This window comes from Cinclus cinclus, chromosome 10 (genome assembly GCF_963662255.1).
Source record: "Cinclus cinclus chromosome 10, bCinCin1.1, whole genome shotgun sequence".
Classification (NCBI taxonomy): domain Eukaryota; kingdom Metazoa; phylum Chordata; class Aves; order Passeriformes; family Cinclidae; genus Cinclus; species Cinclus cinclus.
The window spans coordinates 4,243,560-4,268,954 of record NC_085055.1 but is presented as its reverse complement, the minus strand read 5'-3'; the positions used below and the strand labels follow the sequence as shown (position 1 = coordinate 4,268,954).

Sequence of the window (25,395 nt, the reverse complement as noted above, 5' to 3'; positions counted from 1 at the left end):
CGCCCCCCAGCCGGGCCGGGGGAGCCGCAGGCTCAGAGCGGGGGAGCCGCAGGGTCGGGCCGGGCCGGGGCGGCGGCTGCGCGACCCCCGCGCCTCCAGCGCGCCCCGCCCGCGCCGGGCGGCACCACGAGCGGGAGCGGGAGGAGACCGCGCAGAAGCGGTGGCGAGAGGGAAGGCAGAGCTGCGCGGAGCTGCGCGGCAGGGCAGCGCAGGATTTTCCCCGGCGGGGCAGAGCAGCCGCCCCGAGGAGCGGTAGGGTGGCAGGTTCGCCGCCCCGGGACGCCGGTGTCAGTCCCGTGCGCGTCCCCCCGCACTCTACATGGGCCCTCTCCGACAGGACTCCACACCTGTGGAGCGGGATGCTCCACGCCGCAACGGAGGGGGGGCAGCGGCGGCGGCGGCACCCGGGTAACCGGCAGCCCCGTAGCGGAGCCGCCGCAGCGGCCGCTCCCGGTCAAACGAGCGCGAGTGCGCACGAAGGTCCCGCCGCTGCCGCTTCCGGAACGGGGGCGACACCGCGCTGTGTGTCGCTCCCCTACCCACATTTGGTACGGTCCAGCGCGAAGCATGGCGGGGCTGCGGACGGCGGGGCGGCTGTGGCGCCGGCGCGGCGGGAGCCGAGCCGAGCGGGATGCCTCAGCCGCGGGTGGCTGCGTTGATAGGAAGCCGAGGAGGAAAACTTTTTCTACCCAAGTACCGATGGGGCTGATCCCCAGCAGCGTGGGGCAACAAGGGATTCTCCACCTCATACTGAGCGCCTGCAGTGCTGTGGTCCTGCTCTGAGGTCTGGTCCATCTACAGAAGAAGAGTGTGTTGCTGCTGGAGCGAGTCCAGAGGAGGCAAAGGAGAGGGTCCAAGAATCGGACCTCGTCTGCTCTGGAGACAAGCTGAGGGGTTTTTCAGCCTAGAGACAGCAAAGCTCCAGGGAAACCTTAGAGCCCCCTCCAGTGCGTAAAAGGTGTCTCCAAGACAGCCGATGAGGGACTTGGACAACGGCATGGAGTAACAGAAAAAGAAAGAATGGCTTTAAAATTAAAGAGAGAATGTTTAGATTAGATATTAGGGAGAAATTGTTCCCTGTGATGGTGATGAAGCATTGGTGACTGTGGCTTCCCCATCCCTGGAAGAGTCCGAGATTGACCAGGTTGGAGAGGGCTTGGAGAAACCTGGTCTAGTGAAAGGTGTCCCTGCATATGGGACAGTCTACAGCTGTCCTTGTTCTGAACCAGAGATGCCCATAGTGGTAGTTCTTAGGAAGCAGATGCTGTCCAGCCATGGACCAGGCTCTCCATCTGAGCTGTTACATAAAACCTAACCCATCCCAGCAACAGGAAAAACAGCACCAGACACATCTAACCATGCACCTTGGCAATCCGTTCACACCATGACTCCTCCACTGTTGTGGCTGCTGACAACCCAATTCGGGAACTGACAGAAAATTCAGGATTTTAACACAAATCCACGGCAAAAGCAGCACACTGCCCTTTAGCAGCCAGCACAGAACTGAGAGGCAACAGGAGCTGTTCAGAGGCAATGGCAATGTGCTTCTTACAAGGACTGCTGACCAAAGTGTTTTCTGTGGGTATTCTGAAGATTGCCTGCAATGTGCGCTGCCCACAAGACAATGTGTTCATTTTAGGCAAAGCTTTAATTCCCTTTTATCAAATGGCTGAGATATTTTAAAAGAAAGTAACATGAAGGATGTGTTTCAACTAGGGGAGTGAAGCAGGCTGGTTAACAAAAGGTATTTTATTAAAGCTGTGAATCATAAGCAACCTAATCGCTGCAAGCAGTATTTGCCCCCAGCTTTGCCTTTTTAACATCAAGAGATTTTTTTACAATACACATTTGCTGCCCAAGACTTCCTGAACAGATTGATGCTTCCAGCAGTCCTAAGAAAATGAGAACTGTTGGTTTCTTCAGTTCTGGTAAAACAATTCCTTTTCCCCACTTGCCTCCTCTGGTCAGCACCGTGTCTGGGCGTTTGTATTGGAGCATCATGGAGTTCAGCATTTTGTTACATAAGATCTGCACTTTCCAATCAACACACTTGGTTCTTCCTTGTGATTGTGATAAAAACTTAAAGCCTTATTTGCTGTTTACCTTGATTATGGTTACAATTTTTTTTGTCACGCTGCCTTACTTTCCTGCAGTGGTTGGGGTTTTTTTCAGTCAGAAACAAGTTATTTCCTCCACCCAGCATCCACAGTCTTAGATCCCATTTGTACAACAGAATGTACCTTGGTATATCTGAATTCAACCTTATATTGACTAAGACTTCCAAGATATTTTCTGTTTCCTACAGGATTTCCAAGAGTATTTCAGAATAGGTCATCATTTTCCCTACATCTTCATTTTTAACCTGTGAAAAATTCCCATTTTCTCCTGCTCAATTATGTAATCTTTTATAGAAATGAGGCATCCTCATTAGACCCGTGGAATTGTCACTACTTGTCACAGGAATGTCACCTGTGCTCAGTGCAACTGCTTCACCTGTCAACAGTTTAAGCTCATCTCTAATGCATTGGCAGGTATTTGAGTTTTGTTAGACACTTACCTAGTCTCTTTTCTTTGCAAAGAACTTAGCTATCCCAACTAGCTGTTAGGTATCTAGCAATTTCCACACCTCCACACACCCCTCTCCCCCCTTCTTAGAACCAAAGAATATTTTCGGCTGAAAAGGGTCTCCAAGATCATTGAATCCCAACTTTTGATCAATCCCCACCTTGTCAACCAGAACAGAGCACTGAATGTCATGCCCAGTTGTTCCTTGTATACCTCCAGGGATGGGGACTCCACTTCTCTGTGCAGTCTGCATCAAATGGACTTACATTCCAAATAGAATTCCAAAAGTCTATTCTTTTAGGGCCCAGTGTGGCCCCCCAATCCCTGACCCTTCCATGGGGATCCCCCAGCCTGCCTCCAGGGGTGATGGCCTAAGAAATAGCAGGATCATCAAGTCCAACTTTTAACCCTCCACGGAACATCTCTGAGAGCCACATCATGTACCTGAGTGCATTGCCCAGACACTTCCTGAACTCTTTCAGGAGTGGGAGTCACACAGAATTTATCCTGAAGGCACCTCCCATAATCGTCCAAATACAGGCTTCCTGTACTTATAGTGCAAAGATTTGTAGATGTGTTTGTATCAGGTGCTAAAATGAGGTGTGACACAAGAGACACCAAAGTTAATTACTCTTAAGTCATATTCACACAGTGCTTTGAGCTGGAGAGTGGCAGGAAGGGTGGAAGGAAGGAAGCAAGCAGAGCCTCAGAAAAGAAAGGTGAGATGGCCACACCGGGGTTAGGATGGATGCACAGCTGACAATATCTGAGCAACAGCTGCTGAATGAAGGAGGCACTTGAAAGAGGCTCGCTGTTTGGTTACACACATAAACTGACACATTATTTGGGCTGAGAACAGCGCTTATTTCAATTTCCCGGCCCCCCAGCGGCTCTCCCTCACCCCCTGCCCCTCACGGGTGCCGCCAACATGGCGGCGGCTCCCGTCACGTGCGCGGCGGCACCCGCGCCCCGCGCGCGCGCGGCACCTCCCCCGTGAGGGAGGCGAGAAAATGGCGGCGGCGGCGGCGCCTTGAGCGGCGCGTCCCAGGCGAGTGTCCCGGTGGGGCGCGCGGAGCGCGGGCAGCGACAGCCGCGGGGCTCCGGCCGGGCTGCGGGGGCGGGAGAACCCGCACCCTGACCGCGCCCCGGCGCCGAGCCGGCCCCTCCCGCCCGCTTGCCGTTGCTCTCCTGAGGGGGCGGTGGCGGGGCCGGGCTGGGCGAGGCGGGGGCTGAGGGTGGGTCAGCCTGGCCTGGGTGGGGAGCGGCCGGCGAGGGGGCACCGGGGTCCCTCAGCGCGGGGCCGGTACTTCACATGCCGTGGGGTGTATTCCTACAGAGCGTGCCTTCGTTACTATTAATATTTTATTATTATTTCGGAGCCCTCTGTCAAATATCGAAATGCATGTAGGGGTTAGGCTTGGAGGAAATTTTTATTTAGTTTAGGTTTTTTTGTGGTGGAGTTGGAGGGAGAGGTTATGAATTGAAAAACAAAAAAAAAAAAGCGAGAATAAACCATATGGTTGTGGATGTGGGTTGTCAGCAGTGTTGTTTGTTATTACCATGGCATTTACCAAAACTTTCCGAAACATGAGTAATGACATTCATGTGTCCACTGTGAGGGTAGTTTGTTAATTGGTATAGAATAACAGGTATTTCTTTACTTGAGGTGGTTGCTTTGACCAAGAAATATACAAAGAAATAAAACTTTGGAAAATTTACCTTATACACAATGTAACTTGAAGTTATGTGGCATCTTGTACTGTTACTGCTTGAATAAATACTTATTTTCAATATAGTTTTCTGTTGTGCTTTGTATTTTGGGCTCACTTAAAAATGTAGTGGTTGTTTCACCTAAGTTTTTTTTCAAACTTTGTGTTACACAGATTGTTTTGAGTTAAAGTTGCTCAGGGAACATCATTGCAAGGTCTTCATCATTAAACAAAATTAATTTTCTTACAAGTTAGTATCTGATTCCTGTGTTAGTTGAGATGTCAGAGGAGAGATGGAGATGCTGAGCAAAAATTCAGGAGCTCCTTACTGGACATCCTTTTTTTCATTGTACATGCTTTGTGAGAACAATCTGAGCAATGACAATATTATTTTTGAAATAATTTTGAGCAACAGGGTTAACAGTCTCATGGAGTAAACTTGTGATGGAATAGTTACTAAGTGGGATATGTTGCACATCTTGCTTATAACGCACCAAAACTGAGAAGGAAGGAAATGAAATATCTAATGTTTTAAGCTAATTTAACTGGTTGTGTAACTCTGTAAAAACTAGCCAGACAAGTTGCAGGTGTAAATATTTTGACGTGCTTTTAATATCCACTGGAGGAGACAGGATTTTTTTTTTTTTAAGATACTTTTCATTATGTGAAATCAATGTTAAGTGGTTTTATAAATTGCGCTGGGTTTATTGAAGTTGGAGTGGGAACCCATGTGGGTTAATTTGTGCCCTGATGTAGGTACTCAAGTGGCATCAGTAATGCACAGCAGACCTGCATTTTTAACAACAAACCGTATTTTTTTCTTCAGTTCTAACAGCAGGGATCTCTGCTTTTAAAGCATCCTTGATCACCAGGAATTTTCTTTGATGGCAAGTGTCCAGTACAAGGGAGGGCAAGAGGTCATTAGGTGACCCTGTATGTGTTACAGTTTAGTTGTTGCAGGTCCCTCGGAACTGCAGCATTATGTGCAGCCCTCTGCTTGCAGAGTAGTTGTGTTTTGGGAGGTGAGGGTGGCAGCCTGGCAGCGTCCTGTTCTGCTTCCAGCTGTGTGAATTGAAACTCCTGATTATATTCCCATTTGATGAAGCATCCAATGGGTGGTTTGTTAAGAACTTGGCAAAGCTGCTTTTTTTCTAGTACACTGCAGCTCACTCTGATTATTTCTCTCAGCCCCTCTTTATGGTAAGAAGGAAACACATCTTCTCAACCCTCCCTTTTTTTGGCATCCTTTAGAAAGCAATAAACAGCTACTATGTGATTTCCTGTTAATCATAATACAAAGACTGAAAAAGAAACTGCAGTAAACACCCCCATAACATATATTGGGGTTTGTGATTCATTTCAGTTATAAAGATGACATTTTGTGCTCTGCAGCAGAGGGAAGTTGCGTAAGACTGTGGAGGATCATTTGAGGTGCTTGAATAGCTAGTTTCTTCCTTGGTTCTTGCTGTGTTGTGTGAGGTATTGCTGTTTAAAGGGTTCTTCTTCCTGTATCCTTTCCCTCTCTCCCCAAACAGAGCATTTCTTTGGTGATTTTTGCCAAGAACAGGTTTTGTTCAATGTCCAGGGTCAGCCACCATTTTCAGTCCTGGGCTGTGGGGGTGAGGGAAGTGGTACTGGTCCTGTGTAGCTGGCTGGAAATCTTGGATGTATTCCTAAATTGATTCTTTATTGCTACTTTGTTGGATCTTAGCAGATTATAACTAGATCTCTCAAGAGTTTGCATCAAGTAATAGCAAATGCTATGAAATAAGATTAGATATTAAGAAATTCTTTACTATAGGGTTGGTGAGGCCCTGGCACAGGTTTTCCATAGAGTTTGTGGCTGCCCCATCTGTGCAAGTGTTCAAGGCCAGGTTGGATGGGACTTGAAGCAACCTGGTGTATTGAAAGGTGACCCTGCCATGGCAGGGCGTGGGACAAGATGGTCTTTGAGGTCCCTTCAACTAAAACTATTCTGTGTTTCTGTGAAACTTCTCTTTTGAAAATTGTCCCTTTTTCTGTCTCAGCAAAACAAATTTTTTTTTGCATTAAAATCAGCATGTTCTGGCCTTGCTTGTGAACCACTTCTGTGTCACTCCTGCCAGGCTGGATGAACGCTGCCCAGCTATGGAGAATGAACCCAACACAACGACATGTTCTGCATCCACCACGACCGTCACCACCAGCTCCACTTCCCGCACGCCGCTGCCGCAGATCTCCGTCTACAGCGGCTCTGACAGACATGCTGTCCAGGTACTGGGCTCTGGGGGCTTCCTCCCTGTCCTGCACAGAGCTCTAAACACAGGCATTGTGCAGTACTTTACACAGGATTAACTTTTCATTCTTAATTGCTGTTGTCTTTCTCAATAGCTGGCTGGCTGGCTTTTAGGAGGTGTTTACTGGAGGGTCTCAGACCACTTAAGGACAGCTCAGGGTAGGCCTGTCTCCCAAATAAGGGAGGGGGAAATGCTATGGTAGAAAGTTTGGTTTGTTCACCATTTGCTGAGGGTGCAGATTATTAACATAAACCTTTGCAAAATAAAGGTGTTTGTTTGACCAACATTGATGAGAGTGATCCAAGGTATTTGAGTGGGTGTAAGTGCTGCTTGGGATCCAGCACTCTTGCTGTTCTTGAAATTAGGTCTCCTTCAACTCTGTACAGTCCATTCTGTTGTGTTTGATAATTGGGTTTCTCACACACTGATCTCTCAGAAAGCTGAACATGATGTAGGACGTGTTGACAAGCAGCTGAGAGGCTGGGATGATGTGTTGGGGATGATGCTGTATTGTCAGGCTGTCCTTGGAAATGTGAATATATTGATGTTGACAGTACTCTGTGACTTGGTCAAGAACAGTGAGGGAGTGAGTTCAGTATTACATAATTGGTGTGAAAAAAATTATTTAGTTTTATTTCCTTGTAAGGGCAAACTTCAGCATCATGTCAGCATGGTGAGTGCTTTGCTATTGTAATTAATTACCTACTGATTCATCACAGGTTATTCAGCAGGCCTTGCATCGTCCTCCTAGCTCAGCTGCTCAGTACCTCCAGCAGATGTATGCAGCCCAACAGCAGCATCTAATGCTGCAGACTGCTGCTCTTCAGCAGCAGCACTTAAGCAGTACCCAATTTCAGAGTCTGGCAACTGTTCCACAGGTGAGAGTGAAGATTGCTGAAAAAGAATCATGTATTATCTAGAGCAGGGCTACAATCATTATCAAATGTAATAACAGCTTAAGTGCCTGAGCTTAATGCCTTGTGATAATTCACTGTTATATTTTAATGATGTTTTTATTTTAAATTGTATCGTCCTCCAAACTGTTTGGAGGATTCTGTCTAGTGGTATAGATGCTCCAGTAGGCAACCATTCCATGCTTTATTGCATACATTATAATGCATCATTTAAATCATCAAAATAGAAGTAATAAAATAAATATTAAAAATAGACTACTTCAATCTTCATCCCATGATTTTCTCTAAAAGGTGGTGGTGGAAGCAATGAATGGCATTGTATCTTAGTGAAATGAAAAATAATGAAACATCTGGCATCTTAGTGTGTTTTGCCTCACATCTGCCTGCATTATAAGTAATGGCAAAAATAAATTTTAACCCTGAGTATGAAAATGTAGGAGGTAAATGACATTTCATATCTGAAACACAGCTTTTAACATCAGTGATCATTGGAGGAGACCCATTTTTAATTAAAGCAGTGACAGGATTTCCTTTGACCTCAGTTGGCTTTGGATTGAGAATTTGTTCTTGAGAGAGAGGTGGTTGTTAGTGATTTTACACAGGGAAATGCTAAATGGAGTTAAAGACTTCAGGGATATGTCTGTTTGGTCTCTGAACTGGACTGACTCATTTTTGCTCCTGGCTTTTTCTTCTATACCTTTTTCATTAGAGTGTGGCAATATGTTGATTTGTCTTTTTTTTTTTTTTTTTTCATTGTGATGGATTTCTATGTGGATATACAGTTACTGAGATAGAGCAAAGAAAATCAGGTTGGGAAAAGCTGAGAAGCTTTCGTTCTTTTCCTACAGAAATCTAAATCACTGTCCCTGTTATTCATCTGAAGGGCTGGAATAGCATCCTGTGATAGACACTAGATGTGCATACATAAGTTACCATTCCAGAATATGAGGCTGTTCTTTACAGCATTTATAAAATTTGTTTTATCTTTAGAAAATTCTAATCACAGGAAAATTATGATGTGAGTTTTAATAATCACAGGGTTTTTATGATCTCGCATTTTAAGTTCTGAGCACCGTAGGTTGTGAGGTGATCACTTAGCTCCATCATTAGCAGTTTGGCAGACTTTACCTCTGATCATTTTTCTTCAAGTCTTGATCTGTAAGAATTAGATGCCTGAAATTTGGTAGGACTTCAAGGAATTTAGCACCTTGCAGCTACCATTCCATAGTGCAGAGTGCACTTTGCTGAAAAGTATTTCCACTGCATAAAGCATCTTACTGTTAACTCGGAGAAAGGTAAAGGTAGAGAGGGCTGTTTCTGATGGTTTATGCGATAAAATGAACATCACTTAAGCACTTTCTGATTTCACTATTTGACAAATATTCTTGCTATTTAGGCAAGCCTGTCAGGTGGGAGGCAATGTACTTCCCCCACTGGGAGTGTCACTCAGCAGTCAAGCATGTCGCAGACCTCGGTACGTAACTGCACCAAGCCCTCCCTCCATTCCCAACCCTGCTTGGTTGTTATATGGCTACAGGGAAAACCAGAAAATATTAATAGCATTTCAGTTTGTATTGTTGAAATTAATACTACAGTTGCAGTGAACAGAAGTATTATGACTCTGTAGTAAGTGCTGGGTGCTCTGTGTGATTGTTGGTGGCCAGTGTTGGCTTCCCCAGTCCCAGACTCCTCATGGTGTTCTGAGAGGCAGCTGCTCACTCCACAAGCACCAGTAGCTGTTCAAACTCCTGCAGAAATCACTCCCTGAGCTCTCATCTCTAACGTGATTTCTTATTAGATTTTCTACATTAGTTTCTTAATGCAGTGCACTACTGTAGGTGAAAATCATAACTATGTATCAGGAATTAAATAGCACTAAATCTGAAGAATCCAAGTCAATGCTCGTATATATTTGAGAAACTGATTAAATGTTTATAGCATTCATTCTTGATTGATTATCATCTTCTATCATTCATCTTTTTTGCAGTTTCACTTTCCATATTCTAGGCATGTGCTCAGGTTTCAGTTGTGAGCGGCTCTGTGTTCAGTTCATGCTGTATTTCTCTAAGTGCCATTGTCAGACATGCACAGTCTCTTCTGTACAGTTTTAGAATTTTCTGAAGTAGGATTTTGTTAGTCCTACAGACATCCTGCTTACTAATCACACTCTCAAGCTGTTCATGAGTCCAGTGCATAGCTTCAGTGATTTAACTGTGTATTTTTTTAAGCTCTCATAGCTTGGCTTGGCTTACAGCTGTTAGAAGTAAAACCATTTATTCATTAAATTTTGGAGGGAAAGTCTATTAAGATGTCTGATGTTAAACTAACAAAATAATTGGGCTGGGGTTTTTGGTTTTTCAAGGAAATCTTTTAAGTAAGTGATGAAAAAGAGCTGGGCACTTAACTCTGTTAGACTGTTTGAGAAAAAAAGAAAAAGCAAAGACACAACAGCTTCTTTTTTTTAAGAAGATGCTAAAGAGTGGTTCTTGAGAAGCATTTAATATGCAATTGGAGAAGGCTTTAGTCTTCAGTTATTTTTCAGTGTGCATATGTGAAATGAGGATTGAAAGTCCATAAGTGGTGGCACAAAGAAGAGTCCTGATTAGGTTGCATAATAGAAGATACCATTCCAGGCAGTTAATATAAACATTTCAGGATCTTAAATATTAAAGTTCAGGTGTTTTTCTTAAAATATTGAAATCTCATTCTACATTCTCAGTAAATGTGTATTTCTATGAGGCGTATTTTTCAGACTTCATATCATTGTTTATACTTATAACTGCTTGTTATTATTTACTGTGAAGTGGTTGCTTGCAGTTTAAGAATAAAAACACACAGTCTTGCCAGAATCCAATTTTGTGATGGTTGGCTCAATATATTTTTGATATTTTCGCAGTTCAGAGATTCCATCTGCCCCTGCCATTTTTTGTCCAGGGCTTTCTGGCTTTAGACCCTAGGGTGATGGAATTTCCATGACAGAAGCAATATTTTTGTTTCCTTAGATTAACCTCTCCACCTCTCCTACACCTGCACAGATAATAAGCCGTTCTCAGACCTCCAACACCACCAGCAGCAGCATCACCCAACAGACGATGCTGCTGGGCAGCACCTCTCCCACCCTGAGTGCAAGCCAGGCTCAAATGTATCTACGAGCTCAGATGGTAAGTTTTGATTACAGTCCTTTCAAAGTTTGGCTTTGGTCTGTCCCTGCTGGAAGATCTAAGCTCTCTTGAATACAGTAGATATTGGGGTGCTCTTCCCCACCCCCCCCACCCCCCCCACTAATTTGTAGTATTGAAGGGAAGTCCTCTTAAGTGCTGGTATGAAAGCTCATAATGTGTTTATTTATCTCAAAGATTTTTGTCAATATGCAGAACAGATATGTTATTATATTTGGTTTACATTATTCTCTTTTATTTTCTTTGTTTCTATTCTCTGTTCTTTGTTTACTAAAATTGCCATGATAAATAGTTCTTTAAATAAATTAAAAGTAAAAAAGTAAACCCTAGAAGCTTTACATCAGTGTGTGTAAGTTATGTATCTTTTTAAGATACTTTATTTCTTTCACAGATTTTAAAAATTTCAGTCTGTTACTGTGTTATTTTTTTCTTTCTTAACAGCTTATTTTCACTCCGGCGACTACTGTGGCTGCTGTCCAGTCTGACATTCCTGTTGTCTCTTCATCCTCCTCATCTTCCTGTCAGTCTGCAGCTACTCAGGTGAGGTTGTGTAAACTTACTAAAGGTCTGCTCCATCGAGTGGAACAAAACCGAAAAATAAGGAAATGTTGTGCTTTAGTTTTTCTTGCTTTACTTTCACCCCAGTCCTGAGAACAGATGAGCTGCTGGGGTGGCTCTGCCCAACTCCAGCTGAGTCACCTTACCTGAGAAGGTGTGCTGAAGGATTTGTCCTCACTGAGACAGGATGGCAGTAAATGCCTCCTGCATGCCAGGGAGGAAGCAAGCACTGTTGTCTTGGTTTTGAATGTGCCCTGTGGTGACACACAGAGCAGTGAGAAGTGAAATGTAAACTGGCTGTTCATTACACAGGTACTAGCTGTTGAGTGAGGAAGGGGTTATGTAATCAACACAGGGAATGGTGATAATAGTCCTCTTTTTCATGTAAAAGATAATGTAAGTTAGTGCTACAAGGGTAGGCATTTTCCTTGAAAATGAAACTTTAGCTCAGCATGTAGGATTGCAGATCTGGGATCGTTATATACAGAATCTGGGTGTGGTATAACAGTGTTCAGTGAAAATGATCCCTGACTGATTTACATTTCAGAAAACAAACCTTTTTGTTTCATGTCACATTGGAGGTGTCATGATGAGAAGGGAAGTTAATATTGGTTAATTTAGAGGTTAATATAGAAACAAAGGTCTCAGTTTTATTAACACACTATTAGCAGAAGTCTCTGGTCCCACTGACCACCTGAGACTCTGGTTTATGCTGATGCCCAGAAGCTCACTCACAGACCCCTGCAGTGTCTGTAAAAATAAAATTGCCTTTGCTTAAGATGCCTTGTTTCACTTACTTTGAAGGCACAATAAAAGAGAAAAATGAAAGTTTTAATTCGAATTAATTAACAATTTCCATTTATTTTAGAAATCCAATAAGGGTAAAAAGACTTCCATATTTATCACTGAAGTAATGAAAATTCCTGTCTTTCTCTAAATTTTAAGGCTTTAAAGATACTTTGATATGCAGATTTTTAGCTTCTTGTTATCACATGGGATGAGAAACATTACAAAATTGGGGTTTTCCTTTGCTGTTTTTGCCTGATATTTATCACAGTTATTTATAAAGTTTAGGTCTTTTCATGTTTTGCTCATTTCCCAGGTTCAGAACTTGACGGTGCGCAGTCAGAAGCTGGGTGTGTTGTCAAGTTCCCAGAATGGCCCACCAAAGAGCAGCAGTCAAACTCAGTCCCTGTGCCCCAGTAAAGCTGCCAGCAGCTCCAAGGGCAGCCAGGCAGAGCCCTCAGAAAGCAATAGGAAAGGCGAGAGCCCCGCTCCGGAGTGTCGGAGCACGCCGGTCACACGGACGTCCAGCATACACCACTTAATTGCACCAGGTGGGTTGAATGTGGAGCTACAGGAAACTAATTTGTGTGTCACAGTTCTGCCAGAGTTCAGTGCTCTCTGACCATGTTATTATAGATATATTCCACATGAACAGAGTTCAAGTTTTATTAGTAAATTCACTTATTTGTTGGTATTGGATATTGCGCAGGATTTTGATTAAGCAGAGGCAGGAATGTTCTTAAATCACATTACAAGCACAATATAGCAACTGCAATGCCCTGTTGAGTCACAGCACGAACATTATTCTCATTCCTGGTCTTTCTGTATGTTCGTTGTCAGGACATGCTGTCCCATCTCTGGTCAGCAAAGTGTGGGCTGAAACCACCTCAAACCTCTTGCTCCTATCTAAATCCATTTTATTGGTGGTTTGTTTCTTTTTTTCTGTGTTGTCTGTGTCATGAGAATGTTCTAATATCAGATATTTTATAAACCTGTAGGTAACAATGCTCAGAATGTTAGTATTTTGTATTGAGATAAATCAAAATAGCCTGCACTTGGTTAGAGAGGCACTTACACTGCATGCAGCATATTTGCATCGTAGGTTTCTTATTTTGAAAAAGTTACGGTAGTCTAGACAATTGGTCTGAATTCTGTGGAATGTAGCTTGGCTTAATGACAGCTTTTAGAGAAAGAGTGGGACTTGGAAGCAGACATTCTGGAAGTATTGTACCCTAAGGCTCTCAGAACTCACATTGGTAAGAAAAAAACCCACCCTTAGTAGCAGAACAAATCAAAAAACCTACATAAATGAGTCGTTTCTCAAGTGAACAAGACAAAGCAAGAAGCGGTTTGCATGCGGAGGAAAATACGTGTGTGTGCTGTAAGAAATAACTGGTGAGTCACTGGTTCACTTAAAGGTGATGTGATTTCTCTGGAAGCTGCACTATTTTTAGGTTTGTGCCTCTCAGTTGCTGTGTTCAAGTTCAGGCAAATGCTTTCAATGATTTAAATTTATATTACACTGTTGGAATTTTATTTAGTCTCTTAACACAGTATTATCTACAGTTTAACTTAACACCAACTTTAATCAGCAAATCCTGTTGTGCTTTATCATTTCTCTTCCAGTGTGTTTCAAAGCAAAAGTTAAATCCATTTGAAGTTGTGTGAAGTTCTTAAATAAGGCTGGATCAGCAATAGTCTTAGACCTAACAGCAAAAATAAAAAAGTTCAGATACTTCTTTATAGAACATACATAAATGTAAAAAGCATGGCTATATTCATATATTCTTTGCTGCATTTTGCTTTGGTAATTGAAATACTCCCCTAATAAATTGTTCTTCTGCTCTGTGTGCTGTCAAAGAAGATATTTTTAAACAAATATTGGAAGTGTTAAAAAAATTGTGCTGATCTTTAAAGTGAGGATTTTTCAGGTATTTTATAATATTTTCAGAACTTGGAAGAAATAAATGCTAATTGTCACCTTTTTTTCCCTTCCCTCACAGCTTCATATTCTCCATTGCAGCCTCATTCTCTAGTAAAACATCAGCAGATCCCACTTCATTCGCCACCCCCAAAGATTTCCCATCATCAGCTGATCCTGCAGCAGCAGCAGCAGCAGCAAGTCCAGCCGATTGCACTTCAGACTCCTCCGGGCCAGGAACCGCCTCCATCCCAGCACTGCCTGCCCCTGCCCAGCCACGCGCTGCCCCCCGCTCCCAGCAGCGTCCAGTCCCACTGCTCCCCTATCCACATCCACCCTCCGCCTCTCACGCTGTCTCCTACCCCATCCCAGTCAGCTCAGCAGTCCGTCGTGGTGTCCCCTCCGCCGTCCCACTCCCCGAGTCAGTCACCCACCATAATTATTCACCCCCAAGCCCTTATCCAGTCCCAGGCCAGCTCCCTGGTGCCGGCGGCTCTGCAGCCCGAGCCGGCCGCTCCCCAGGCGGCTGCCGCCAACCCCGTGCGGCCATCGCAGCCGCTCAGCCTTCCTCCGCACCTGCCGCTCCCTCCCTCGCCCGCCGTGCACATCGGGGCCGTGGAGCCGCCCAGCTTGGTTTCCGCGGGCCAGCAGCTCGTGTCCTCCGCGCCGCACCAGCAGTATCCAGCCGTGCAATCCGCTCCCATCCCTCTGGCAGCTCCGCCTCAGCTCTCGGCGTCCTCAACCCAAATTCAACCTCTGCCCCTGCAGTCTGTGCAGTCTTTACAAGTGCAGCCTGAAATTCTGTCCCAGGGCCAGGTTTTGGTTCAAAACACTTTGGTTTCTGGGGAAGAACTTCCTGCTGCGGAGGCCTTGGTCCAGCTGCCGTTTCAAACTCTTCCACCGCCACAGACCGTCGCAGTAAATCTGCAGGTGCAGCCATCAGTTCCGATCGAAACTCCAGCGGTGAGTGATAACATTGCATCCTTTATTCTTTCCCTGGGCTTCTCCAGAGCTGTGACTCTGGCCCGTTGACTTCAGAGGGACCTAAATCGGGTGCTAGTCAGAGGACAAGAAACCTATTGATTACAGAATGGAGTTCTAAGAAGAAAATAGACATTTTTCTTCTGTTTCGTGTTTTGGTTTGGAGTTTTTTTGTTGGCTCTTTGTAATGGATCATCAGTCAAGAATATCAACCAGGAATCATGAAAGAGTAAATTTAAGATCTAAAATCTTGTTTCTTAATGAAATTACAATGTATTTGAAGTTGAAAAAAAATAAGTAAATATATGACACAGTGCTTACATAAAGAATTGTGGTAAGTGTAACACAAGGACTGTAAACTTTTACCTCAATACAAATAGATTATAATTAGGAGAACAATCTATACTAGGTGGAAGGTGCATATCAGGTTATTAAGATGATAGAGTTCTGGATTATTACTTTTGTACTAACATTAAAAATACCATCTTCATAAAAGAATAGGGGAATTTTGATGCTGTTTTGGCAATTCTCCTTTGATTTAGTTCAGTGTTACTCTCAGATGTCTGCAGTTTGTAATTGAAGGTTTTGCCTTCAATCACTGGATTAAAGTCACGTACAGGAAAATCAAATGATACGCAAATATGGCTGACGTTTAAGATGGCATTGCTGAGCTTTAGTGGTAAAATGCTAATGATATTAAGTTGAGCAAAAGAATCAGCAGCTTTTGTAGGCTTTTTTGAGGCTATCAACACATTCAGGAAGGAGGTGTGCTGTTCATTTTTAATTTATTTTAAGAGGGTAATAATCCTGACTCTCGTATTTGATGGAAAAATTGTGCAAAAGAGTAGGATCCAGGTTTGCTTTTGACAAGGTGGTGTTATATATTTTAATCTGCTAAACTGACTGTCAGGAATTTATGCAAATTTATTTCTATACTTTTGAGGAAAAGACCTTAAAATCTCTTACAACCACTAATGCTTGATAGTCTTGGTGTACTCTTCTGAAATATTCAGCTTGATTACACTGCTGTGTAAGATAGAACGATTTGCAGACATGTCATTAAACTTGCATTTTCCAGATGCATTTAAATAACATCAAAAGTCTGCGTAAATAAGAATAACAGTAAACTTATACACATAAGATACTGAAAAAGTCAAGTTCTCTGCTCTGATTGGAGAACTGTGCTTCTTTATGTTTTGTTGTTTTTAATTTTCTGTCATAGATATTGTGATGTCCTCAGAGTTTGTTGTTTGGTATGCATTTTGGGAACTAGTATTTTATTAAAAGATTAACATATTTGAACTTGTAATTTATTTTTAAAACTGTATTTATGCAACTCTTTTAAGGTGTTAAGATAGAATGGAAATCTCTCTAAAGCAATAGTTTGTTGGATGCAGATTTGCCAAGTGGAGAATGTGTGTGAAGGGGAGATGCCCGAGGACTCAGATTGTGTCCACATGGCAAGAACACCTACACCACCCACCTTGTCCCCACCAGCCATAACCTTGGGCCATGGAGAGGCTCTTAATTCAGAAGATCCTTTGTCAGGTGAGGACAAATGCCAAACTAAGGTAACTTTTGGTTTTGTGATTTGTGTAAGTAATTAATGGCCAACTATGCTTGTAGTTAGCAGGTACTGAGTAAAGGGAAATATTTGCATGAGGAGGGTGCATTTGTGGAATAGTTTGTTTAGATAAACTGTCTTGTTTTTTAAGTGTTATCTATAAAGCCTAGGGAAGGGCCTGTGTTAGGGGTTGATGGGTGCAGAGATGGGTCTTGGGGATTTATCATCTCTTACTTTCAGATTCCAAGCCAATGGTTGGACATAAGTGATAAAACATAATGTGTTTTGTTATTTTTTGCAGAGCATGTGGGACTGCCTTCAGTGACATCATCAGTCAGTGCCTCAGTAATTAAATCTCCATCTGATCCTTCCCATGTCTCTATTCCACCACCACCTCTTTTGCTTCCAGCAGCAACAACAAGGAGCAACAGCACATCCATGCCCAATAGCATTCCCAGCCTAGAAAATAAACCTCCACAGGCTATTGTTAAACCCCAGATCCTGACCCACGTCATCGAAGGCTTTGTGATTCAGGAGGGGTTGGAGCCGTTCCCTGTAAGTCTAAAAGTTGCTAGGAATTTTTTACTACTAATCATTGAAGTTAACTCTTTGTAAGAGTTATGTTATTTGTGGTTAATAGATATTTAGATCTTGAATTGTTTCAGATTTTCAGATTTTCTCTACTGACTGATGACTTGAGTGGCAGGCTATATCTGGAGATAACTACAGACAGTGGGTTTAGGCTACCATTTGGAATAGCTTTTTTTGACATTTGTCTGCCTCCTAGATCTCTCAGTTTAAATGGTACCTTTATTTAAACCTTAGAGCTGAGTCTGTGTTAAAATTCTAAAATGCTACAATTTGTTGTTTGAAGCACTGGCAAGCTCTTAACTGGGTTAGGTGTAATTAGTGCTGTGTCTGGTAAGAATTACTGCTGAACATTTTAAATCACAAACTGGCAATTTAAAACCTGCCTTTCTAATTTAACGTGTGTCTCATTTTCCCATTCCTTCATTTCTGTAGATATAATGTGTTTCTTCCTTTGTTAAATACAATTGCAAACTCTGCAGAGCAGGAGGGAGTCTTGATGTGTTTGAGAAATGAGCTTTGGCACAATATAATCACACTTTATTGATATGAAGTAGAAACTGATCATCTCTGTTAAAACTGTTAAGCCACAAATGCTGTTTAAAATTATTCACTGTTGTGAATAATGTTAATTACTCAGTATTGCTTTGCTTTTATTGCACTAGGTCAGTCGTTCATCTTTGCTGGTGGAACAGCCTGCAGAGAAGAGATTGCTGGTGGAGGGTCAGATCATGAGTGTGGTGTGTGTTGAATCAGACTTGCAGAACACAAAACATGCAGACAACTCATCAGACACAGAGATAGAGGATATGATTGCAGAAGGTTTGTAGTTTTTGTTTGAATGCCCATTCCCCACCCCCCCCCCCCAGTTGTGTGTGCTATGAAATGGGAATCAATCTGTGGCCTAACAGGAAAACAGAAGTTCTTCTGCGAACATATGTTTTTGTATAAATTCACCTAGGATTTGAAAGTTCAGAATCTTTTAGCCACTCCTGGGTTTTCTTTCCCACAGCTGGTATCCTTATTATACCAGAGCTGTTTTTGGTGATTTGCTTCAATTTAGTCTTAATGCAACTCCTTTTTTAATTCTCTTAAAGTAGTTCTATTCCCTCTTCCATATCAAAACTCTTTGCAGCAGTTACTTTGGCCTTAATTTGTTTCATTAGATGTTAATTCAGTTTTCTTTTCAATATTAACACTATGCTGTGTCTCAGATTTCAGACAGCTTGTCTGTTTTGCGGAGTTATCCAACCACTCATAGTTTTGGGTTTAGTTATTGCTCCTGACAGCTGGTGTTGGGTTCGTGTAGCGAATTTGTAACTACTCATTAGATGAGCTAGTAGGAGACATCCAACATTGAGACACATCAGCATACACAGAAGTTGAGTAGAGGAGATTTTCTGATAGTAAACCAGGGTGTGATTGTGTGTGTGGTAGAAACACCCTTCAAATACCCTTCTCAGTATTTCCAGCTCTTTGCTGCACTAGTGCTTTTTGTAGAGCAGGAAAAGGCCATCTCACCTCACCTAACCAATAACAGAAAAGTGCTCTATAACAGTAAGCTGTAAATCAGTAGATATCATAATCCTTTTCTTTATTGCATGCAGTTTATCTTTTTCATAGATTGAATGTTATATACATTCAGGATTCAATGTTTTCTTCACTTTCACATGTCCCTTTGTTTGTAGCAGTTACTTATTCAAATAAAGTACTTCAAAAGGTTAATTCATTATGTCATTACAGGAGAGTGCATTTACATTGTGGAAGGCCTGGTTCTCTTAATTAGTTCTTTATGAAGCAATTCATGAGGAATGTAGCCCCTTCTTTTTTAATTGCTTGCTATGTTTGGGGGCAGATCTGCTTGTGGATGGCTTGAAATTCAACAAAAACCTGGTTAAGTTCATTGAATAACTTAATTGAAGTTTCATTAAGGTTCAGTTTGCTCAAGATCTTTTCTAGACAGAATTAAATCTATGTCTTGCTTAGCTTTGCATAATTGTCTGTTAATCAAAATATTTAATTGAATGTGTTAAATATTTGAAGATCTTTTGCCTGCTTGAGGTGAGAGATGTGAACATAATTTTTTTGTTATTGAAACTGACTTTATTCCTTATTCCTTCTTTAGAGGGACTGGATGAAATTGAAAATGATCTTCTGAAGTGTGAATTTTGTGGAAAAATGGGATATCCCAGTAAGTTTCTGCGGTCAAAAAGATTCTGCTCCACATCCTGTGCCAAAAGGTAACTCTATGTAGTTATTGTTTATTATTATCTGGTTAACGGATTAATCTCCCCTGGTTAAGAGAGCAAGAATTCACATTCAACATCTGAATGCAAAGTCTTCCATTATAACAACTAGAAAGTTGATGTGTAATACCAAAGTTTTAGAAATGGGGAATAGTTTCCCATTTCTAGTTGTCACTTAGCTCTTTTTTGGCATCAGTGTCTGGACACGACCTTTTTCATACGTCTTCTGCATTCCCATTTAGGTAGTAGGAATATATATTTTTTATTTGGTACTTCTTGGGACACCAGCAGCAAAATAATCTTAAAGATATTTAGTCCTTTAATCTTAGCATGGGATTTTTGCCTCTAACCTCCCTTGACTGGGTTGGTATCAGCTAGGTAGAGAAAATGGGACCAGAAAATACAATGTGATTTTAGGTTTTTAGTGGACATTTCAGAGCAGAACTGTGATAAAATGCAAAGGTATTTCTGTCATGGAAAAATTTTAAGAATGGGAAGGAGAGACATCTTCCAGGGGTAATGTGGATGTACTTGATCCCACAACGAGATGAGGGTTTTGATTAAATGGCCTTGGAGATACCTTTCTCTTGTATTTCTGTGACAGCTGTTGTTGTAATTAAGCAGCATTTCTACAACACTGTGATTTTATGGTTACTTGATTGAGTTCAGTCCAAAAAACTACTAGTGCATTATTGAATATATCTTACTTCTTTAGGCACAGCCTTAGTTGCACTAAGAAATTTGGGCTGTTTCCATCAGACAAGACCAGTCGTTGGAATCGGAAATCAGATAGCCAAAGTCTTGGGCGACGCGGGCGTCGGCCGAGCGGCCCTGAGGGGGCATCACGAGATCATTTTCTTAGACAGGTCTGTGGAATATTTGCTTAAAACTATGGCACTCCTTTGGGAATTGCAAATAAAGCCTAATACTGTAGTTACTGCATTTTCCAGCTTCCAATTACGTATCCATCTGCAGAAGAAGATCTGGCTCCTCGTGAAGACGCAGTTCCTACGGCCATGACCACGCGCCTGCGGAGGCAGAGCGAGAGGGAGCGGGAGCTTCGGGAGCTGAGGATGAGGAAGATGCCAGAGAGCATCGACATGCTACCAGTGGTGCAAACTGACCCCTCAGTATGGACTGTCGATGAAGTTTGGGCCTTTATACATTCTCTGCCTGGTATGGAATGGGCAATAACTTGTTCTCAGTTGGTTTTAACAGTGAAGTTCATTGCTTTATAGCAGCACTGTGATGAGGAGATAGTGTGGTAACAGCAGCAATGTTAGCTGGTGATAGAGACTGGAATGTGATTTGTTTCCTCTTGCTTGTTCCTTCAGCACAAATCCCATGTTGATAGAACTAGTCCCACTTCTGCTGTTGCATCCCAGCTGATGGAGATTAGAGCTGTTCCTTCCTTCAGTCTGACTTCTCTCAAGAGGTCAGTAGAGAGATCAGACACAGTTTCTCCCTGTTACACTGCTTTCTTCTCTTCCCTCCTCACTTGTTCCTTGTTCTCTTCCTTCCTCCCTTGCTGCTTATTCAGTAGAAAAAGCAAGAGCAGTATTACTTCCCTTTATGCAACTGAAAAGGTTGAAAGACCTGTCATGATACAAGTCATTAAAAAAGAATAAGCAAATTTCTGCTATAAAGTTAAAATTTATTTCGCATAGCTTTGCTCAGAGGTCTTCTGCCTAGAAACTCTGCATACTGCTAGTCTCAGTTTGTTCTCAGGAAAAAATAATCCTTTTTTTCCTTGTTCCCAAACATTTCCTTTAGCTTGATATTCAGTTACCTTTATGGCATCATCAGGTTATTTGACATTTATTGTTTCCTAACTATCGTAACCTTTAAAGCTTCACTCCCTACCTTTTCCCAAGGATCCATTTTATCTGATCAGACACTGTAATCCCTACAGATAACAAGGCAGATCTCCACAGTAGCAGTCATACCAGAATTTTTGTTGCTTACTCACTAAAACCCAGGCTACGTTTGTTCCTAATTTTCTGCTTTTTCTGGAAGGCTAAACCTTATTTTCTTAAACCCATTTGACCATTAACCTCTAAGGAATATATTTTCACTGCTAAGTCATATACATTATGACAGACAGTCTTTTGTAGTAGGTCAGGCAAAGAATTGAGTAAGAGATATCTAAAATCAGCAAAAGTCATCCTTGAAGTACCTTTTTTCTGGTAGTTTATTGCAATTCAGTGACACTGTCTTTGGGAATCTGCAGTGATGGCTGTAGAAACAAGCAAAGCTCCTTAGGTTTGGGATGTGGTTGTTGCTGTTTCTCTACTTGAGCTGTGTTATGGAGTGTAGCTCTATCACTCCTGCTTTCACTTACTGTTTTTATGGATTTGAGACTCTAGTTCAAATTCAATAACTAATCCTAGGCTCTTAGTAAATGGTAGTTCTGTGCTAGAATAATTGAAGTGCCACAGAAACACAATTTACTTGCAAGTATGAAACCAAGAATTTGATTCTTAAAATGTGGGTTTCTGTATTGAAACCATTACTTTTGCAATATTTCACTAGCTGCTGGATCTGGTTTAGTTTTTTCTATTCCATAAACAAGGTGATCTTTGATTTTAAACAAACTTACATTTATTTATATGTAATGAAAATTTATTATAATTATTCATTCCTCTCAATTTGGATGCCTAGTTTCTCAAATACTTTTTTTAAAAAAAGATATTTAACATTATATTCACAATGTGCCAGAATTTTTATTGCTACATTGCTGCATGTGGGTTTTTTGGTAATTTTGGGGTTTATTCTTTTCAGTATAGTCTCAAGTCACGCTCTTGAAAAAATATTTTTTCATATACTTCCAAGTTTGGTTAATGCAGGAAAGTAATATAGATGGTTTTCATATGGTATTTTATATTATATATTCTACTTGGTGCAGACTTATATATCTATTCTGTGCAAGCCATCTGCCGTGCTGTACGAGATGGTGATTTGTCACTTCTCCATAAACATTAGGGACATCCGTTTTCACTTACAGCTTTCTGAAGTCTGTAGCTGAAGTGGACTTGTGTCCTTGTCAGGCTTTTCCTGAGTTCCTCTGGAGTCTTTTGGAGAAGTCAGTGTCCAGGACACTTGCACTGTTAGCTGCTTCTTCTGGGGGAAGAGACAGAACAAGTCAAGATGAGCAGAATTGTTCTGCTTTCTTTCCTCAGTTGCAAGATAAATGACCTTTTGCCCGTTTCCCACCCTTTTTTTTTGGCCAAGTTATTGCACAATAAGCAATTGCAAAAGTGCTTGAGAGTATACCCAGATGTGCTTACATGAGAGAACTGCAATACCTTCAACTTTCATTCTCTGTTTTTCCGAAAATGAATTTGACAAAAAAATATTTAAGAAGTTGCATGGAAATTGCTTAAAGTAAAAAAAAGTTGGCAACAACAAATAGCCAGTTTCCTGTTCCAGTAGGATCAGTTTTGTTCCTAAATGTAAGAACTTCTCCTGGCCTCTCATATTCTTTGTAAATGGTGTGGGCTGAAGATCACAATGTTCAGGTCTCAAATCAGACATGCCATGATACCTTTCCTAGAAATACTCAATACTTGACTTACAGATGTTTTATCTGTTGTCAGCACTTTAATAGGAAAACCTTTGTGATGATATCAGAGCTAATTGTTGCATGAGGTCTGTTTAACAAATCATTAAGAAAAAAATAATGCTTCATTCTTTGTGAAAAGCTAGCTTTTTCCAACCTTGAATGTTATAACCTTCACACAGTAATAATCCAGATGAATTCAGGTTTGGATGTTGATACTTCCTTCCATGTTTCCTTTCTATTTGCCTTGTGCACATTTGTAAATCCATCAGGAAATTAGGCTATATATTCTTTATGGAATTTAAATCTGAATACACAGGAGAATACTAAATTGCTTTCATCTAGGTAGAAAAGTACTTCACAGTAAATTCGTATCTCTGTAATAGTGTACTTTTAAAAAGGGAAAATTTAAAAATGCCAAAAAAATAAGCTTACTTGAGGAATAATTGAAATCAGGAATGGAAGGTGAAGCACAAATTTAAGTGTGTCTGAAAGGCTGTGAGACAGATGGAGAGACCGCTGGATTGAGAACACAAATGTAATAAAAAACCCCATTAAAAACATGGCTGGGGGAAAGAAACTTCAAATAAACAACTGACAGTGAGTGCTCTCCTGGATGTTGTTAGAAGACATTTATCCGTCCAGCAGAGCTGCCACAGAGCCAGGCATGACTGGCTGATTCTGCTCAGCCCATGTCCAGAACATCTTTGGAGGAACCTTTATTTCCACAGGGTTCTTCAGTGGAAAGGGGCCCTCAGTTACTTGGGACAGTCCAATCCATGTAGAGTCTTTTTTTATGTTGTGATATTCAGTGACCTGAGATTGGTATTTCATGTTGAGAAAATAAGTTTAACATGGAAAATAATAAACCAGTTTAAAGTTGCACTCGTGAAGTGAGCTACTGCTGTGTGTAGAATATTCACTCTGATAACTAATGATAAATACCTTCATGAGATGGTTGTGCCAAAACCCATGCATCAGAAGTTTGTTTCCTTAGCTTAGTGGTGTAACACACAGATGGAATTAACTCCTTTTGGAAATGGTAGCTATTTGGATGTTCTCACTGCACACAGCAGTATAATATAGTTGTCTTTTATAGAATTAGATAATAGTATCTTTTTATTGCTGGAAAGAACTTGCTTGAATTATGTTCCTGATTGCTATTTCAGTGCTGTTTTCCCAATCTCTTCCAATGATGAGAGGTTGTTCCTCTTAATGAAATGAAAATTCTGTCTTTACTTGGACTTGAAATTCCCAATGAGTACTTCTACAATATATAAAATGAAATTAGAGGCTGTAGTAAAAATTACTTTCATATTACTTCAGAATTCCCATCATAATATTGAACTCTTTTATGTAATTTAGGCTCAACAAGCTAAAGGGATGAGCACTGGAAAATGTGTAGCTGAAAAGCTCTGGTGTCGACAAAATAATTTGATCTAAGAATGGACATTTCTAAACCAATAATCATTTTTTTTATTGCCTTCAGGTTGTCAAGATATTGCAGATGAATTTAGAGCACAAGAAATTGATGGACAAGCTCTCCTCTTGTTGAAGGAGGATCACCTTATGAGTGCAATGAATATTAAGCTTGGACCTGCATTGAAAATCTGTGCACGTATCAATTCCTTGAAAGAATCCTAGGAGGTGAACATGAAGGTTTAAACAACAGTTTCTCAGTGACAGAACTGACAGTAATATGCCAACATATTCACTGTGGCATGAGTGTTACTGTGATGTTTTGTTAAGTAGGTGGAGCTCTGCCCACATAAAGACTTTAAAATGTTCCTTTGATTATACCAGGAGTCCTCTGTAGTTTTCAACAACTAATAGGTTTATAGTAAAGCCTGAGTAATGCTTTGAGTTAAAATTTTTCATGGGAAAACATGGAGTGAAATATGCTGTGATAGGTTAGATATTCTCCAACGTGTACTTCATCTTATGAGTTACGGTTAACACCCCAGTCCCCACCTCAATCTAGACACCATTTAAATTGTGTTGCTGTATTCTGAAAGATTTTTCCCACATACAGCAGTGTTTGGACTGAACTAACAGAAGTGTCCACAGGCCCTGTGGAAGCACTAGTACCAGTAAAATGCTATGCATTTAGTTGTGCTGAGTTTGTTTTAATCTTGATCAAATTGTTTGTAAGGGGTGGGTTGGCAGCTGGTTTTCCTCATGTAGGCTTACCTTCATCTCTGCCACTGTACTATTTTCTTGAAGTCTGTAAAATTCTATAAACCATGTAGATGTGTCATCAAAATCCTCATGATCAGGCTACTGACACTCCTGCCAGAGGTAACTGAAGCACATGTTACTTTACTCTTTGAATGCTGCTATGCACTACGGGGGCATTAAGTGTTAGGTTTGTAGTTTCACATGCTGCTAGTTAAGCTAGACCAGCAGTTCTCAAATGGGGGTTCACAGTGGACCCTGAGGAAGTTATGTGAGTACTCGGGGTTCAGGTTCCTAAATGCCTGGGTGTGAGGGGCTGAAAACTGCAGCCAGGACCAGCTCATGTTGAGACAAGTTGCTTTAGAGACTGGGAG

The 25,395-nt window shown here is 41.5% G+C and overlaps 1 protein-coding gene across 1 annotated transcript; it reads left to right on the top strand.

The window, feature by feature from the left end:
* Positions 1 to 6,401: 6,401 nt before the first annotated feature.
* Positions 6,402 to 24,512, top strand: PHC3 (polyhomeotic homolog 3). The gene is made up of 14 exons (XM_062499111.1): positions 6,402 to 6,527; positions 7,270 to 7,428; positions 8,861 to 8,938; positions 10,467 to 10,625; positions 11,085 to 11,183; positions 12,304 to 12,538; positions 13,991 to 14,871; positions 16,287 to 16,437; positions 16,755 to 17,008; positions 17,707 to 17,863; positions 19,167 to 19,281; positions 20,003 to 20,153; positions 20,238 to 20,463; positions 24,336 to 24,512. The coding sequence occupies exons 1-14, from the start codon at positions 6,402 to 6,404 to the stop codon at positions 24,488 to 24,490; spliced, it is 2,946 nt and encodes a 981-aa protein (XP_062355095.1). The 3' UTR covers positions 24,491 to 24,512.
* Positions 24,513 to 25,395: the final 883 nt, after the last annotated feature.

Coding starts and splice junctions, on each gene's coding strand:
- PHC3 (XM_062499111.1), top strand. CDS start 6,402: ATGGAGAATGAACCCAACACAACGACATGTTCTGCATCCACCACGACC. Junction 7,429..8,860: donor GTCTGGCAACTGTTCCACAG/GTGAGAGTGAAG, acceptor CTTGCTATTTAG/GCAAGCCTGTCAGGTGGGAG. Junction 14,872..16,286: donor TTCCGATCGAAACTCCAGCG/GTGAGTGATAAC, acceptor TGTTGGATGCAG/ATTTGCCAAGTGGAGAATGT.